The sequence below is a fragment of the Macrosteles quadrilineatus genome, unplaced genomic scaffold (assembly GCF_028750875.1).
Source record: "Macrosteles quadrilineatus isolate MER2022 unplaced genomic scaffold, UCM_ALF_1.0 Scaffold_1__1_contigs__length_201487025, whole genome shotgun sequence".
NCBI classification, from domain to species: Eukaryota; Metazoa; Arthropoda; class Insecta; order Hemiptera; family Cicadellidae; genus Macrosteles; species Macrosteles quadrilineatus.
The window spans coordinates 89775341-89794771 of record NW_026542594.1 but is presented as its reverse complement, the minus strand read 5'-3'; the positions used below and the strand labels follow the sequence as shown (position 1 = coordinate 89794771).

Genomic DNA, 19431 nt, shown 5'->3' with positions numbered 1-19431 from the left:
ATCATTTTATTGATCACTTTTTAAGTGTTAAAAATTGTTAAGAATTGATCAATCATTTCTTTAAGACAAAAACCAACAATTCTTGAGATTTATTATTATACATTTTCATTATGAAATCAATGGGAAATTAAGCCATGTAAACTGACAAAAAATGACTCTGTGAAATGTCATACCACAGACAGATATAGACATTACCAAAGTAGTATTCACAATGTATGTTAGTGAGGAGTCATACAATCTTATCACTAGTCAGATAAGCCAGGAAGGCGCGCCCCCGGCTCAGTAGGCTACATGATGGCAATGGCTTCTCTCCTGACTACATGTGTACTGGCAGTTGTCTTGCTCTCTCTCCAAGCGGCCGCCCAGCTAGGGGACGTTGCTGCACCGGAGAGTAACTCAACAACATCAGAACCAACAGTAAATGTAACAAAAACATCACAAGAACTGCCCCCTGCTGGACTACCAGAGATTGTTGTTGATCCTGTAGACGTAGTGTCTACTGCTCCTGTGGCTTTGCCGCTGCCTGATGACAATCCTCAGACAGGAGCCAAGCAGATGGAGGATGGAGGTGTGGTGCAAGTCATTGATCCCGATAGAATCTCCATAAAAGGTAAGTTCTACTTGTGATTGTTAGGCCCCTACAAACTGAATAGTTTTTAAGTAGGCTTATGTGTACCTTGAAAGTTAACCATTATAATTCAGAAACTATCAACACTAAGTTCTTATAGACACAAATCCTACAAAACTTGGTTAAAGTGTTAAGTTAAAATTAAATTTTTTACATGATGACAGGAATCACTTGGAAATATGTCAGAATATTAAATATTTAGAACATATCATTATAGTGATTCAGGAAACAATAATAGGTCTCATCTCTAGGTAAGATCTGGACATGAGACCACTTAACTTTTTTTGTTTTGATGGACCCAGAGGTCAAAAACACGGTTCAAATTCATATTTATATTTAAACTAGCAGAGTACCCGTCCTTCGTACGGGGTCGGTATATAGGGATAAAATGCTTATTCCAGTTATACTCAAGCTTTGCGTTTTCAATGGGGGAGGACACAGTTTTGATAAAATTTGCTTTTTTAAATTTATGGTATAGGTACCTACATAGTATTACACATCTACCATAGCCATAATGTTCTTCCTCTTCACCTAAACCACCTAAACAATAAATAAAAATTAATTATTAAAAATTTGCAAAATATCACAAATTATTCATTAAATTAAAAACATAAACAACTGTAAACAATCCTACTTTGGCAGTTCTCATTGTGTATCACAGTTTTTTGTTGCTGCTTAGTTCAAATTAGCTGTTTTCGTAAATGCCAAAAAAATTATAGTGCCGCATCCTGATGGTAAATCTTTTTACTGCTTTTACATATCATATAGAACCAACTTTTTTAGTTGAAACAGCTGACAAAATTCTTTAATTCCCTTTAAATATGAATACCCATAAGGTTAACATGGGGAACTACAGAGCCACTGGGGCGGAGCCCGAAAGGATTTTTGAGATAAGAATATGCCTATATGTAATTCGGGAATGTGAGCTATCATTGTGCCAAATTTCAGCCCATTCCGTCCAGTATTTAATGCGTGATTGAACTTCAAACAAACAAACACACAAACTTTCACATTTATAATATTAGTAAGACTAGCAGAGTACCCATCCTTCATACGTAGTTGGTACCTATATAAGTATAAAATGCTTATTGCAATTATGGGAGAGGATGAAAATTTGTTAAATTTTCAATTTAAATATTGAAAATATGTTTATGAAAATTTGGTTGTTTTAATCTATACCGTATGGTATAGTATAGCACATCTACCAATAGAGCAATAATGTTCTGAATAATTTCTTGATCAGCATCGTACGTGTTATTAAATTAACTGAAAAATCATGTATCTATTTAATTGTTGTTTGTTGCATAATTGTGTTTCTTAGTTATTATTTTTTCATTATTATTATCATTGAGATGGGGACGCCACCTATGTGCGTATTTAAACCCAAATATGATTGAAGGATATGAGTGTAGAATGAAATGAGATGCCTTGTGTAGCTTTGTTACTGACTAAGGCTAGCTGTTTCATTAGTCAGGACCATTTTTATTAAACGCCATTTATCAGCAAAAGTCACTTTAATTGTAATGTTTTCAGTTGTGGGCTCTAATTGTACAGACTCTTCAGACTGTCTCATAATCAACAACTCAAATTGTATCAATGGCCGCTGTGACTGCATTTCTGGATTCATTCAATCCAAACACAGTCTTGAAAAATGCATCAAAGGTGAGAAAGATCATGTGCAGTTTATTTGAAGATTTGTAAACTCTACAAGTATTGATTTATTTTAGTAGGGTGAGTACACCAGTGAATGACCATTTAAGCCAGAGTTTCTATTTGTGTCTGACATGGGAAAATAGGCTATTGCTACAGTCTAGAGAATAGTTTTAACATTTTGTGTACTTCCTATGATAATGTATTACGTTCAAAACTGAGAGTGTTGAAAATAAAAATACAATTTATCGCTCACCAAATCATTGGACCAGTGACTGACCACATCATATTTGTTATATAACATTTTACAATTGTATTAAACCCCTTCATTCTCACTAATAACCTGTTCAAGACCCTCTCACCAAAGTCCAATACTATGTAAACTAGGTGTACAATGCAGTTGTCTGCTTGCAATATTGAGCGTAGCTAGCATATTAATCCAATACTGTTCTAAATTCAATGCTACATCTGTTCCTCGTAGATGAGATTAAATACTTGCAGTATCCAATGTCAATGGTATATGTGGTTCACTTAAATGGAATGTCTATTCGCAGTATTCTAAGTCAATTATAAGTCTGGTTCACGTAAATGAATGGTCTACTTGCAGGAACAAAGCAATGGTTCATTTGATTCACATAAATGGAGTGCTTATTTGCAGTATCTAAAGTCAATGATACGTCGGGTTCACGTAAACGAATTGTTTACTCGAATCAAATCAAATCATTTTTCAGCTTTAAACTCTTTTTTTTGCTTGCAGTATCCAAACTCAATGGTACATTTATTGGTTCACGTAAATGAATTGTCTACTTGCAGTATCCAAAGTCAATGGTACGCCTGATTCACGTCAATGGGAAGTCAGTATCCAAACTCAATCGTATGTGTAGGCCTAGTATAGATTTGGTTCACATAAATGGAATGACTATTTGGATTATTTAAAGTCAATGGTACATCAGCCTTATTCCGGCGACCATAATTATTGGTTTTTCATTTTGTAGTAAATTATGCTCAATGGCATTAATCCGATTGTTCTTCCCTTTTTCTCTGTACGGTATTTGTAATGTGCTATTTAGATGATTCGTTGACTAACATATGTTGCGACTCTTGTTTACCTTTTTATTGTTATCTCGCAAATAATGTCATGGCAACCAATTAACCCATAAGGCCCTTGTTAAATTTCCAAAAGTTTGAATTCACGTACAGAAAAGTCCTTTGGTCCGATTTGTACCATTTCAGATTTATACCTTCCCATGGTCGGTTACTATGATTGTGCTAAATTTGGTGCAGATCGCTTCAGTCGTTCAGGAGGAGTATTTGTAAAACAAAAGCAGGAGTGTAGTATAAGAGCTTCGCTCGCTTCGCTTCGCTCCGCTCAATAATTTATTTTTCCTAGGACTCTAGGCACTAGCCCGGGATAATTTTTCACATTAATTCAGGGGTTGCGGCATTATAACATAGAAAGAATCTATTGGTGATTTGACAGGTTCAAAACCCAGGACGTCAGGGACCTAATTCCCGCGCTCTACCACCGGATTAGCTTGCTCCCCCATTAATTAAAATAACTATTTTAGGATGGTTAAAATATATATTATTCTAGGGAATGACACTTTTTTATGTTGTAAATTACTATTACCCTTAAAACCCTGTGTTCTAATTATAATAGTGTATCGAACCACATGGTTTCTGGCGAGATTTTGTGTTTCCTAGCAAGCACAAGCACTTATCCATCAGAAAACATGTTTCTAAAACTTTGAAAAATATTTTATCCAAATCTAGTAAATGACTTGAAATAGTAATTAATTATAGGTCGGCCGGTTAGAAAACGACCCGCGCGAAATTTTTAGCGTAACGGTGAGGGAGGGTATGTTCCCCCTCTCCGCCAATGGCCGTTTTCACACTGCATGACACGGCGCCGGCACGACATCGACACGGCGCCGCCCCGGTGTCGTGTGAGTTGGAATCCTGTGTTACCAAATGGAACTGCTTTTACATATGTTCATACAATGATATAATAACATTTCATGATGCTCAAATATTAATGCGATTTAGGCTAAACAATAGTTTTTGCAGGACCCTCAAGTTATAAAGAACGTAATTGTTTACATTTTGATCAGCTGTATAATTTGATTTGATTAGCTGTGTTCGGGAAGGTTGGGGGTGGGGCGGCTGCGGAGTGGGGGAAGAGCCATAGTCTGTCTCACTCCCACAGCTCGGTATCTCTCTCTTGAACCAATGCTACGAGGAGGACGCTTTCTAACCAGTCGACCTATAGTAATTGAATCTAGTAATTAATTTGCTATAATTAGGCCTACCTGAAGATGTGATCTAGTAATTAAATTACCAACAATTTAAATATTAATTGTTATGATTTTGATTTTAAAATTAATACTGTACATAGGTAATCATAGTAAAATATTGCCGTTTCCATCAATAATCAAAGGACAAATTACAACCAACTATGTTTGTGCAAGACGCTATATGTATTGAGAAGCCTTAAGATGAACTGCTGTAGTTGGAACACTTAATTTTTTGTATATGTTTCAAAAGTAAAATCATTTTTTTACCAGTAAAAGGGTATAGATTCCAGTCAAGACCATTTGTGATGGACTAGGCAAAACAGAAAGCCTAATATGATGTTTTTATACAGAACGGTCATTCACTGGAGGGATGGTTATTCAATGGCGCACTCATTCCATAACTGATCTGTTGTACATTATTATTTCATTCTTTCAAATTGTTAGGGCAAAATAATGCTTACAGACTTAAAAAAAAAATTCATTTTGATACATTTTGCTATATTTTTGGCATTTAAACTTAATATCTGAATGAACATTGTTAAAGATAATCATAGAAACTTAATGGAACCTCTACTATGTTCTATTGAATCCTTATATATAATATGTGAAGGCGATTTGTACAAAACACTACTCCTCCCTTAATAATGGACGGATTTTTACAAACGATGTGTCAAAATTAAGTATTTTTTGTGTAGACGCCCCCTTTCACCAATTTCTGCAATAAAAGTCCTCGGGCTTTGCCCCACAGGCCATCTAATCCCAATGCATTTCTTATGAAGAAAAGATTATGATTACTTAAACAGACAAATAATTTGTAACAATTACAGCTGTTCGTAGTAAATACATGATACAAAACAAGAGCGTTCGTTTTCAGTTTGGATAACTGGAGTGGAGTGAGCGTTTGTTTTCAGAATGAGTTCAGTTTGTTTATAGTTTCGATAACTGCTGTGGATTGATTATTTATCTTTGAGTTGACTCTTTTAAGTCATCGAAAATTATGACCGGTATTCGTTTTGAAATAACGCCTGCGACATTTTGCAATTGCTCGAATTCGAGCCACAGGTAACACTAGTATGATGTAATACTATACAATCATGTTATATATTGTAATGTTCTTGGAGGTAAACAACACTGACGCTTTTCTATTCTTTATGTTCAGTGCCCTCTGGACTAGACGACAGTTGTGAAGAAGATGTACAATGTTCGTACGTTGTGGTGGCAAGTGAGTGCAGAGGAGGAGTGTGCTCTTGTCCTCCCAACTACGTGTTTGAACAAGCCCACTGCTGGGAGAGACAATGTATGTGATAATTGTTAATTTAAAATCACATATTTACAAAACAGAGTAGAATTTACATACACTTTATGACCCTATCCATATTTATAAGTATATTTCATCACTAGGGTCTAAAGTGGCTCTTTTTTACCTGAGCTTGAGTTTCACAACCGAGGTGTCGCCTCTGTCGGAAACGAAAATGAGCAAGGATTGAAAAGACGCATTTTGCCCGTGTAATGAACTATTTTATTTGTCATATTGCACAATTAATGTACTACCTTATTGCGCAAATACAGTAAAAAAAAAATACTTTTCATCTAAAGATTACCTCTCAAAAACAACTTCCAACTTGTTTTCTATTTTGCTAATACAAACAAGCAGCTGTTTACTTGTGATTAAATCATTGTACACTAAATGTAGTGTACATTATTCCATCAATCTGTCGGACTATTGATAAGAATCAAGAATGCCGCAATATAGTAAGATTCAACTGAATTAAACAATGGATACTGTACATAATTTTGGTACATGCGATTGTTTAAAATCAAAGCTTACAACTGAGTTAACAACAGCTGACTTTTATTCCCTAGAGACTAAAGAAGCTTTTTTTCTACCTTAGGGAGACAAGAGCTACTTTAGACCCGCAAAGCATGTGTTAAAACGGCTGTATTTGCTATTCCCGAAACAAACAGTTGCTCGGAAAACAACACATATGTGTAAGACGTCTACTCGTTAATAGGCGAATATCAAGACAACTAGGTCGCAAACGTCAAATATTTTGTTCTTGGCAGATGGCACATGTCTATAGCTGCCTATAGATTTGGGTTAAGTGGAAAATGAAACAGCGGGACATTCTCAATTCAAAATTAGAAAAGTTAATAAACAAATCCAAACAAAGTGTTTTTTTTTTTTTTTAGTTTCTTTTGAGTTTTATGGCTTAAATCTAAAATCTAAAGCCAGTTTGCAAATCTGCATACCAATACCCACACAGTTGTTTTGGTGTATAATAAGTGGGAGTAGTCTTAAAACAAAAAAATGCCTTATCGTGAACAAACTTTCCATATAGCGTATTTTATATTTTAAAAGGCAGATAATCAGCTGATACACTTACTTGAGATAGATTATAAAGATACTTGTGAATCCACGTGTAGTCCTATTCCGCCCGAGTTTTATTTCGCCCGTAACCTAATTAGTCTCAGTTCGCCCACGGTCCCAGATTAACCCTTATAATCCTCAGCACCTGCGTCAGGAGTCTCATTCCATCCACGGAGGCGAAGCCCCGCCTCCTAGGACCTCACCCTCCCCCAAATATGGAAAGGTCCTCCCCAAGCGAATTCCCTTATAGTATTAATGTAAAGTTGAAACATAAAGATCTCAGCATTAAAATATAAAGTGGTATGTGTCTTTATTGATGTAGCCGTTATAAAGATATGTCTAACCTTTATAATATGGAACATTCTTTTGGTTTGAAAAGATTTAACAGTAATCTATATTTATAAATGTTTACGACATAACATATTAATAACATTTACTGCCCATGTGCCGTTAGTTACTGTATGATTGTCTCCCCATCTAAAATGTGTTAATAAGCAAGTTAAATTGTTTGGACTAGTGTACCTGTTGCTCGAATTCGAGCAATTGCTAAGTATTAGAGGTGTTATTTTAAAAGGAATAACGGTCATAATTTCCGACCGTTGACTTTAAAAGATTCGACCAAAAGATTATGGAAATACCATAATGGCTGTTAAATTTCACTTCTTACTTGTACTTTGGCTTGAAGATTCAATTTGCCGCGGCCATTGCCTAGTGCCATAAAACTGTTTATGGTTTCATATTAAACATGTAAATAATCTACAGTCTTATTTTGTAAGTTAACCCCTTTTTTATGGATATTTTATCTTTTAATTGACAAAACCACAAGCAATGTTGTTTGCATTAATGTTTTATCACTATTTAGGCCTGCTTGGTTTCAAATTATGTCATTGCATTTTCTGTATCTTTGTCTTATATTGTTGGCTATTCAGGTTTCAATGTTTTTTGTTTCCCATATACTTATTTATTGAGTTGTGTGCTTTAAGCAATCTAAATATTATGAACTAGAATGATGATAGTGACTTTGCTGCTATTATAACCTCAGTACCTGGGGACCGAGTTTTGCTCGGGGAAAATCATTAGTTCACTCTGAAAGCACCTTAGTATTGGAGATACATAAATCCATTCCCAAACTCCACACGGCTCGCCATTACCACCATTTCCTACGTCATGGACCTGTTTCCGTCCATTCCCATTGCATTTAAAGATTGCAGATACCTTAATCTAATCGACTTAAACAGTTCCCACACTCCGGACTACTCGCATTGACTACTTCCTTCACCACTTCCTACGTCGTAGACCTGTTTCTCTCCCTTTCCATAGCATTTTAGGATTGCAAATACCTTAATCTAATTGTCATAAACAGTTCCCACACTCCGGACAGCTCACCTAGACTACTTCCTTCACCACTTCCTACGTCGCGGACCTGTTTTCCTCCCTTTCCATAGCATTTTAGGATTGCAAATACCTTAATCTAATCATCATAAACAGTTCCCACACTCCGGACTACTCGCCTTGACTACTTCCTTCACCACTTCCTACGTCGTGGACCTGTTTTCCTCCCTTCCCATAGCATTTTAGGATTGCAGATACCCTAATATTATCGTCGTAAACAGTCCCCACACTCCGGACTGCTCGCCTTTACTACTTCCTTCATCACTTCCTACGTCACGGACCTGTTTCCCTCTATTCCCATAGCATTTTATGATTGCCTTTATTACTTCCTTTACCACTTCCTATGTCGCGGACATGTTTCCTTCCCTTCCCATAGCATTTTAGGATTGCAAATACCTTAATCTAATCGTCATAAACAGTTCCCACACTCCGGATAGCTCACCTAGACTACTTCCTTCACCACTTCCTACGTCGCGGACCCGTTTTCCTCCCTTCCCATAGCATTTTAGGATTGCCCATACCCTTATTTAATCGTCATAAACAGTTCCCACACTCCGGACAGCTCGCCTTGACTACTTCCTTCACCACTTCCTACGTCGCGAACCTGTTTCCCTCCCTTCCCATAGCATTTTAGGATTGCCCATACCCTTATTTAATTGTCATAAACAGTTCCCACACTCCGGACAGCTCGCCTTGACTACTTCCTTCACCACTTCCTATGTCTCGGACCTGTTTTCCTTCCTTTCCATATCATTTTAAGATTGCAGACACCTTAATCTAATCGTCATAAACAGTTCCCACACTCCGGACTACTCGCCTTGACTACTTCCTTCACCACTTCCTACGTCGCGGACCTGTTTTCCTTCCTTCCCATAGCATTTTAGGATTGCAGATACCCTAATCTTATCGTCATAAACATTCCCCACACTCCGGACTGCTCGCCTTCACTACTTCCTTCATCACTTCCTACGTCACGGACCTGTTTCCCTCTATTCCTATAGCATTTTATGATTGCCTTTATTACTTCCTTCACCATTCCTAGGAATGCAGATAACTTAATCTAATCTAATCGTCATAAACAGATCCCAGACTTCGCACTGCTGCCCTTGACTACAATCATAGATAAAACATACTCCCTTAGTAGATTTCTCATCCTTATGGAACAGCTGAAGACAATTTTATTGTTAGTTCATGTACGGTTTATGTAGAGGTCGTGTTTTGTTTACAATTTGTTTCCCGTTATTACAGCCATTTAAAACCTCGTTTAACCAAATAATACGATCTAATCATAAACAATAACTTGTCCCCTAGTTATATAACCAAACAGTAAAGCAGAAATCAAGAAATTAACCCTAAAATAATTGAAACAAAGTTTCATCGACACTAGCGCCTTTGTGTTACGTACATGAACTAGACACGAAAAACGTGCTTCAAAATTTACAATGGGATGAGAAGTCTACTTGTGTTGGTTAGTCTATGCTACAATGTATCGAATCGAGTAATCTACAGTATAATCTTTGCTAAATATTAACAAGTGATGTTTTTCCTTTTGTACTGTATTTGTAATTTGCTAGTATACTGTGGGTAGTTGGCTTATTATGAACACATGCTACAACTTCAAGTCTTTTGTTTACTTTATCCTTGTTATTTAATTCATCCATCATGGTTACCTAGCAACCCATAAGACTAATGTTAAAAAAATGTGATTTTCAGTTTCATTTTTCTACGTAATTAGATTTTTGTTGGCAGTTCTAACTGCAGTAAACTCGTTTTAGGCCAGAAATAAACTATTTACAACATTTGAAGAAAATTGTCGGAGCTGTTTTCGAGATCTTTTTTGCAAGCAAGCAAGCAAGCATACATACATACAAGCAAACATTGCTCGTATTAGAGTATAGGATTGTTTGTTGTCCAGTTTATATAGGCCCTCCTAAATAATTAGGTCTAGGCCTGGGTATTTTAATTCTTGAAAGAGCTGTAAAATATATTAAGAAAATGTAATTGAGCCTAGATAAACAACTAATGATTGCTATGTGTCTATATTAACTTTGCAAATGAAAATACAATCATCTTACTCTGTGCTTATTGCTTATTGGTAGCCGCTTACCATACCTTGATTTTGTACTAAGAACTGAGTAACAATATGCATTAAAGATTTTTTTTTCAAAAGTAGTCGAGAGCCTAACATTGTGCCAGGGCGAATCATGCCAAATTAATCCGCCTGGATTGGATAAGCTATGTTATGAAGTTTACGTGACCAATGGAGATATTTGTCGCTATCGCAGGAGACAATGATTGCGTTTCTCTGTTACACTATAAAAGCTTTACCTAAAGTATAGGTAGGCCTATGCTTGTTTACTTTCAATAAATTTCTATTTTGAAATTTTTAACTCTTATCTATTGTTATTTACTGTTCTCTCTGGTACAACTACAGTTAATAACAAGATTAATACAGTTCGACAAATCAGGAAAATTATTCGGTAGGCCTAATGACACCGACAAAGGTTACGGCAAAGTGTCCTTAAATGTACGGGAATTGTCCATGAATTTTTTATCCAGAATGTAGTAGACACCCTGATACATAATAATGCCGAAGAACATTAAAATTATAGGGGAATAAATTGGAGTCTAGAGGAAGTGGTAGGGGAAAGGATTTTCTATTTGTACATTACCTAAGTAGGCCCTATGCGTTTCAGATCAGGCTGTGGTGGACCCAAGGATATAAGCATTTCCCGTCTTATTAGTAGCGTTGATCAATAGTAAGAACGCAAGGTATGGGGGTTTAGTGAGTGGGAGAAAATTTCGCGCCGTTCCGGCCAAACCTCGCATGCGGGGTTGGTTCGGCAGATTGGCCACAACCTAAACCCCAACTCTCACTTGTTAGCTGCGGAGAGCTACCTTCTGCCACTGGGTGTTGGTCCACCTACAGAACCAAGTGAGGGGGGCCCTAGACTAAGGTGTAATGCGATCCGTGCCAAGAGTCTTGTGGCACTGGGGGCCAAATATTCAGTGTCTTAACGGAGCCCTCTGGGAACCAGGGGTAACCCAGTCGTACGCACCCCTTACCTCTCTAATTGGGTCACTGGGGAGGTGGACTTAAATACCCGGTATTCGTGAGAACAATGTAGACAATCTGACCCAAATGGAGGAGGAAGGTCTACTGAAATCTGACGATGACGACAAGCTCGCAGAAACCAGAAAGGAACGAAAAACGACTTTCCAGGGGCGAGTTGCAAAGATGGAGGATAGCGGATGCTTAAGCCAAAGGCGAAAAGGTGCTATCCAGAAGTGAGAGGAGGCTGGTGTGGGCTGCCAAGCACCCTAACTCTGCTGCCTGCAAAGCCAGTTCCTCCGGGAGCTAGGATGCTGGGAAAAAGCAGAGCAAGGGTGGTACCCCCAAAGCTGACTCTAATGAAGCCTCCAGGAAGAAAGGTGGAGGCTGTGCTAACGCAGCCACAAAGGATTGGCTGGTCAAGCAAGTTCAGGAGCTGAGTCCTTTCAGGAAAATCTCGCTACGGCTTGCCCCAGCCAGAGACCTTGTGAAAGCTGTGAAGGTATATTTATGTACCCAGCCCTACAAGGTCTGCGTATGAGATCCCTCGTACGAAAAACGACTTTCCAGGGGTGAGCTGCAAAGACAGAGGATAGCGGATGCTTTACCCAAAGGTGAAAAGGTGCTATCCAGAAGTGAGAGGAGGCTGGTGTGGGCTGCCAAGCACCCTAACTCTGCTGCCTGCAAAGCCAGTTCCTCCGGGAACTAGGATGCTGGGAAAAAGCAGGGCAAGGGTGGTACCCCCAAAGCTGACTCTAATGAAGCCTCCAGGAAGAAAGGTGGAGGTTGTGCTGACGCAGCCACAAAGGATTGGCTGGTCAAGCAAGTTCAGGAGCTGAGTCCTTTCGGGGAAATCTCGCTACGGCTTGCCCCAGCCAGAGACCTTGTGAAAGCTGTGAAAGTATATTTATGTGTCCAGCCCTACAAGGTCTGCATATGAGATCCCTTGGCCTATTGATGGGAAATCAAAGGGAAAAACAGGTCACCATAGTCAAAAGGCTCTCACGGTTCACCAAAGACCTGGGATTTGACGGAGAATGAGGATCTGTGAACGAGGGTGCACAATAAGCTGTTCTAGCTGCGATGCAATCCCATGGTAACTTGTAAGCCTGGCCCTCTATTAAAAAAAAAAAAAAAAATAAAAAAAAAAATAATAGTAAGAACTAATGAGGGATTGCTTATACACTTTTTAGATAGGGAGACAAAGACAGTAACTAACAGCATATGGGCAGTTTAATGTTATCAATCTGTTATGTTGTAAACATTTATAAATATAGATTACTGTTAAAACTTTTCAACCCAAAGGAAAGTTCCAGATTATAAAGATTTAACATATCCTTCAAGCGGCTACTTTAATAAGGACACATGCCACTTTATATTTTAATGCTGAGATCTTTGTGTTCCAACTTTACATTAATACTATAAAGGAAATTCGTTTGGTTTGTCTGGTTTGCCAAACAAATATTTTAAGCTTCAATAACCGTGTAGTCGGAGGTGGAAGGTGATGGGGGTCATAGTTGGGGGAGGGTGGGTACCTAGGAGGCGGGGCTTCGCCTCCGTGGATGGAATGAGACTCATGACACAGGTAGAGCTGAGGATTATAAAGGGATAATCTGGGACCGTGGGTGAAGTGAGACTAATTAATTAGGCTACGGGCGAAATGAAACTCGGGCGGAATAGGACATAACCGTGAATTCAAAAGTAGTTGAAAGGTAGAAATAGTTTTGTCCAAGGAAAAGCTCTAAGCCAGGATTTTGAATTGTAGAATAAAAGGGATAGCTACTAGCATACCTTAGAAGAAATACAGGTAGGCCATAGAAAATACAGAAAGACATACTATTTCGTACCCATGGAGGACTTTTGTAGAGCTTAGAGAAAGAGAAAGAGAGTTCTCAAAAAAGATTATACATAATACTACTTAGTCTTTCTTCTAAGGTAAGCTAGCTAATATCCCCTTTATTCTAAAATTCTAAAGCTTTGAATAGTACATTAAACTAGCCCCCCCCCCCTTTTATGGAAATCATTTACAGGTGCATTATTTAAACATAGATGGTAATTTTTAACCTCCTCCAATACTTGACCCTGGCGATGACAAGTGTGTATTTGTTTGCAGTGTTAGGTGGGACGTGCAACACTTCTGCGCAGTGTGACAATGTAGCAATGTCTCTCTGTGCTCAAGGCGTGTGTGCGTGTCAACCTCCTCTTATACCTAACCCTAGCAGTGACAAATGTCTACAGGGTAAGTATATGTATACTGATTAAACTAACCTTTTAGTTTATAATAATCATACAACTGCATTAGTACTGGTTATAAACTAAAAATCTGCATAGGTACGGGGAGCTAGTAGTTGTAAGGTAAGTAAAGAAACAGGGCAATGGTGTCAGATTTGACTAGCTAATCACGACTGGAGTTCGCTTGAGACCTTAATTTACAGACACTGCTTGTATTTAATGTTTTTTTATGATTAGCTTGTAATAGTATAGTACTTCTTGTATTTTTACCTTATTCCTAGCCTATACACTTTTTCAGGGATTTCCAGGACTCACTCATTGACTGACACTCAAATAAAATTTATACATTTATTGCTCCAAAGACTATCTACAACATTTTTAATGTGATTTAAAATTGTCAATACAACTCACGGTATTCCAAGGCCAGGTCAATTGAGTTGATGATCCTTTTGCGTCAGACTAGCTTACAACAGTTCAGTGTGTATGTGTGTTACAGTTGCAGGTAGAGATTACACAGCTTCATGTGAAGAAGACATCCAGTGTACCTCGTCCTACGGAGATGAGGCTCACTGCAGCAACAGTAAGTGTGTCTGCTCCAGCAACTACCACTACAACAGCTCAGTGTGTGTGTGTGTGTTACAGTTGCAGGTAGAGATTACAGAGCTTCATGTGAGGAAGACATCCAGTGTACCTCGTCCTACGGAGATGAGGCTCACTGCAGCAACAGCCAGTGTGTCTGCTCCAGCAACTACCACTACAACAGCTCAGTGTGCGTGCCAGACAAAAGTAAGCCAGCGCCTTTGCGGCCTTTTAAGCTACAAAAATAAATTTAACTTTGTTTTTGTCTTATCACACTATCCGTGGGTTCTGGACTCTGATGCAAACTGTTAGTTCAATCTGGTACTTCAAGATGATAGTTCAGTTGGTAAACCACAATACTTGAAACTTATAAAAAAAATCATCTATTTGATAAGATTAGTACCATACCATATTGTAGGGTAAAACCTGAATTACTAATCTCAATACCATCAAAACTTTTAAATATTGGTTTAAAAATTCCATTGCTGATTTATTGTTTCCGAGTCACTATGTTTGCAAACTAATTCCCCCAGCTACACCCAGGTTCAAAGGTTTTAAGGTGTTAAAAATTCAAAATTTATGGTTTTAACCATCAAAGTTAATAGTGTCTGTCACCATTTGGGATTGTGTTAAATGTGTTGTAAGTTTTATGGCTGTTATTTGATTGATTACCGTAAATAGTGTGCACAGTTCCATTTTATCAACCAATGAGGTATCATTGGCGGCAAATTATAAAAGAATAATGTTCTCACAGGTAAACTTGATTGAAAATATTGTCTTACAGAGTTGGGAGAGGAGTGTTTAAGTGATGAGGACTGCACAGTTTCTGATGTGATCCACGTAGAGGGATCTAGGGCTTGCATCGACCAAGTCTGTGGATGTGCTGAAGGTTTTACTTCCCTACCTGGGGAAGAAGTCTGTATGGAAAAATGTAAGTATTTTTCTCAACACAATAGTTCTTACCCAGACATTTGTACTAAAAACAGTTTTGTTAAAATATTAAAAAAGTAGCTTACTGCCAATAACTATTCCTATACAAGGGCTATGCAGATACTTGCAGGCGTTTTGATATAGGTACAGGATTAATTAACAAAGTGAAAAAATAAAATTTGATACCGTATTGTAGATTACCAACATTAGTTTTAAAAAATACCCTGGATGTAAACAGACTAATTAACATAATGAGCACATCCTCTTTAGAGAACTTAAAGATTTATTGTAAACTAGTGGCTTGTAGAGACATAAGTCCCTAAAATGCTCAATAATATAAAACAAATTATTCTAATATTTAAACAAACAAAGAAATATATCTATGTGTCAGAATAGATATCCCTGTATATATGCCATATCTTTTGTGTAAAAAACAGTTTGTTGTTTGTCTTTGTTGATGTTATTTTCAATAAATCATTCGAATCACTACATAGGTTTAACTCTGCTAAAGGCAGCAAACATATAATTGGTTGTGACTAAATACTGGTTTATTAAAGGTGATTACAGTCGCCTGGTTTGAACAACTTTTCACATATTTGTATTGCGCTTTTTAAGTATCGGGCATACCAACAGCAATTACTCTTCGTATGTACTTTTTGACATCCTGTATATCGACTGAAATTTTGCGTCTGTATCTTGTAATGCAGCGGCAGCTACAAAGAGCCTACATTGAATGTTTTAACATAAGGATGTACCCAATACTTTATACGTCCTCTACACTTTCTTGATTGTCTATAAAACAACAGGGCTTCTTAATCACTACCACTCATTTCAAACACCATACACAGTACACAGTATCGTTATAAAAAAATATAACTCATTTACTGTCTCAACTCAACTACAGTCGCGCCCGTGTGCGGATTTAATAAACGCAACTGCAATCGTAATCGCGTCACAAAAAAGTTGGTTCAACTTTAGTTGGGTTTCAGTCTTCCCGTGTGTGGACCGCCTAAGGTAGCTCGGCCAAATCATCTGCTGATTCTTAACTCTTTTGCGAGCATCAAACAGTAACCTGTTTAAATCTCCAAACGAAAATTGTTTTTCCTCCTATCGGAACTTGTTATAGTATTTACTTAATTAACAAATATACTCGTATATTTGCTGTACGAACCTATTCCATCTTTATTCCCAGGTTATTTTCTAAGAGTAGCCGTTGAGGTTATTCCACTTCATACAAAATATTGATCAAACACTACAATAAATCTCAAATTTATAAAATAAAGAAAGTGTAGAATAAATCTAGAACATATGTTTTGAAATCAAAACAAAGCAGAAGTTTTCCATTTAATCTTGAATCGTTAATTATTTATTCAATGTGGTTATTTCATGTTAAACACAAGTTTGAAAAGTTTCACGGTAAAATAATATATTTACATATTCTATATAACGTAACTAAAAAGTCTTAATTATTATAGGTAACGTTATCCCTGGTTTTATATAGTAATTAGCAGAATTGACTAATCCTAATGTTAACATTGCGTACTCGCTTGATGATAAATCACGATCAGCTGTATTGAAGTAAACAAAAATCAGCAGTAAATGGCTTCTAATGCCATTCTTATGGAGAACATTTTTCGTTATATCTCGTTTTCTGGTAACTTTATGGGAATTCTGCAATTTTTCCCGAGTCCCTGGGGTCAAGACCTTTAATTTAAGACCCCTCCCACTTTTCTGCGACGTACCAGACGTCCACAATTTTCTGGTAAAAATTTTGTCTTACAGAATTATATATAGGGATGGATTGTTGTATTGTTATAATTAATACTTTTACTCAATAGGGAGGTAGACTAACTATCTCAATCTGTAGACTATTAACTATCTGTTAATCTATTTTGGTTATGAACACTAATAATTATTTTGATCTCCTCATATCTAATCATTGCATCATTTTTTTAATTTTATTAATGTAACCATAAGGTTAAGGAAAGATTACATTGTAAGATTATAGGCTACAAGACAAAAATATCTTGATTATATCACCATAAGTGTTTATAAACCTAAGTCTAGTCAGGAAGGTTAGTGGTGTTGGTGTATTATTAGTTGTGTAGGTTGTGTACATAACCTACTCCTCTGTAGGAGTCAAAGAAATAAAACTATGTGGGCCAAAAAACATGTACTATACATCCTTTCAAGCTTTTTCATTCTTGTGTTTTAAATCCTCAATTGACACTTTTTCAGTTTCTTCATATATTCTTTTACTTATATAGCCTAATGCCCTTGATGTTAATTTTGCGTTTCCATAATTTTCTGTGATCTTTCTGTTGGATATTGCAGATCTTAATAAATGTTTTTTTTATATTTATAACACGGAAATCGGAAATAAAATTTATATGTAATTTTTAACATTCATTGCAACTAAAACTTTTGACTGATTTCAGCCTCTGGAGAAGAATTGGCAGTATCATTCATATGGCTCGCCTGCATTGTTGTTGCTAAGTACTATCTGCCATAGTCTATTAACTTGTTGCTAAAGATCTTCAATATTTTTACCTTTATCACCTCCATCTAAATTGACCTTGTAAGTGATTAAGAGACATTGAATACGGTTTGTACTGTTGAAAAATTTTAAAAACTGTTTTTGATTAAAAAATTATGTAAATACAACAATTATGTATTGACCAGCTTATAAATTAAACAGATATTTCAGTTTAAATATTCTAGAATCATTTGGACTGTGAAATAACCAAGTAATCAGAATGGTGGTTTCGATCACTGTTAGTGGACAAAAGACAAAAGAAAAAACTTATTGAAATGAAAATTTCCCTAAATTTAAATAGTTTTTCCTTCCAAGTTTGTATAGATTTAGTGTTTAAAAATTAATATTTTTTAGCCACTTTTAATTTAAGAAATTCAATCAAAAATACATAGATTGTAGATTGAAAATTTTTGCCAGACCAAGTGATATGTACCGTAGTTTAAGGACATAAGATGCAGTAGAATCAATGTTTTCTGGTTCTACTCATTATGATGGACAGCTATTTCTATGACCGTTACTTTTGTGTATATGTATAAATGTTACATTTTACAGATAAAAGAATGTATCGCTTTAAGTAGCTGCAGATCATTACGGTAGCTTAGATTATTGTTTTGAAATAGACTTTGATTTACTCTTGGATGAAAATTCCAAGTTATTAATTTTGACATAATTAAAATGTTATTAATCTGTAATCGTTTTGTTATTGTTGTTTTAGACGTAGAAATAGAAAGTATTGAATTTTCATTGTGGTAAAAATTGTATTTTTTATCTAATATTTTGTGTTGGTTTCATATATTAACTTATTAGTTTAATTATTAAAAAATACATAATCTGTAAACAATAGATTTAAATGCATTTTTGTGCATCATTAAGCCCTGCAGTGATTTTATTTCAGTGATAAATACGCATAAGGAAACATTGCATCAGGCCAAGTGGTATCCTTGAATTTTAATATCCAGACAATACATGACTTTTACTAATCTAGATAAAAACTTATGATTGAATAAATCAAACTTTTCTAATTCTTTTCTTGAGCTAGAATGGCAGTGTCTTTTAAAACTCCTGTTTTCATGCTTTGAAGTTTTAGATATAAATAATAACTTAAGTTTGTCATTAACTTTGACAGCCGTTTACATACTTCCTGAGTGTACGGATGTAAACCTTTAGACTACTCTGCAGAAGGGCTAGTGTAAAGCCCTAATTTTGAAGTAATTTCTTACATATGTTGATGGTTGTAATAATGTTAAGCTTAAACTAGTCAATGTTGTATTTGTTTTAAATAAATTGTTTGTTTTGGAGACATACAACTTTTTGAGTTTTTGCAACTACCCAGTAAGGATTGTAATTTTAAAACTTCCTTTTCCACATTGTTGAATATAGAAAAGGGGGTTGTACATACTTTTCCTTGAAGAACTGATTTTAATCCAGTTGTTAGAATAAGGTTTAAACCAGGTTGTTTATTTGGAGGGGCGCCAAAGATTTTGAGAAAAAAAAATTGATGGTTGAAATTGCATGCGATTGCGGTAAACTTCTGATAATCCCTCGCGGCCATGTAGTCATTGTAATCGTCTCCTGCGATTGCTGCAAATTGTTCATAATTTCCTGTGGTAATTTTTGTCACAAATTTTGCAGAATTTTGCCGCAATCGCGGAAAATATCGGCTATTTTGATATCATAAAATCATAAAATATCATAAAATATCGGTTGTGAAGGCATCCATGATCACAGCAATATTTGAACATATCCTGCGAACGAGTGGAGATCATCACC

The 19431-nt window shown here is 36.4% G+C and overlaps 1 protein-coding gene across 1 annotated transcript; it reads left to right on the top strand.

Moving 5' to 3' along the window:
• Nucleotides 1–272: 272 nt before the first annotated feature.
• LOC128986415 (cell death abnormality protein 1-like) lies at nt 273–18962 on the top strand. Its single transcript, XM_054406816.1, has 7 exons — nt 273–610; nt 2162–2290; nt 5732–5869; nt 13498–13623; nt 14259–14402; nt 14980–15126; nt 17564–18962. Exons 1-7 carry the CDS (start codon nt 292–294, stop codon nt 17635–17637), a joined length of 1077 nt encoding a protein of 358 aa, XP_054262791.1. The 5' UTR covers nt 273–291; the 3' UTR covers nt 17638–18962.
• The last annotated feature ends 469 nt before the right edge of the window (nt 18963–19431 follow it).

Bases quoted from the DNA above. Each gene is read 5' to 3' on its own strand.
- LOC128986415 (XM_054406816.1), top strand. From the start codon at position 292: ATGATGGCAATGGCTTCTCTCCTGACTACATGTGTACTGGCAGTTGTC. The intron at 2,291-5,731 runs GTGAGAAAGATC...CTTTATGTTCAG, and splicing joins TCTTGAAAAATGCATCAAAG to TGCCCTCTGGACTAGACGAC. The intron at 13,624-14,258 runs GTAAGTATATGT...TGTGTGTTACAG, and splicing joins CAGTGACAAATGTCTACAGG to TTGCAGGTAGAGATTACAGA.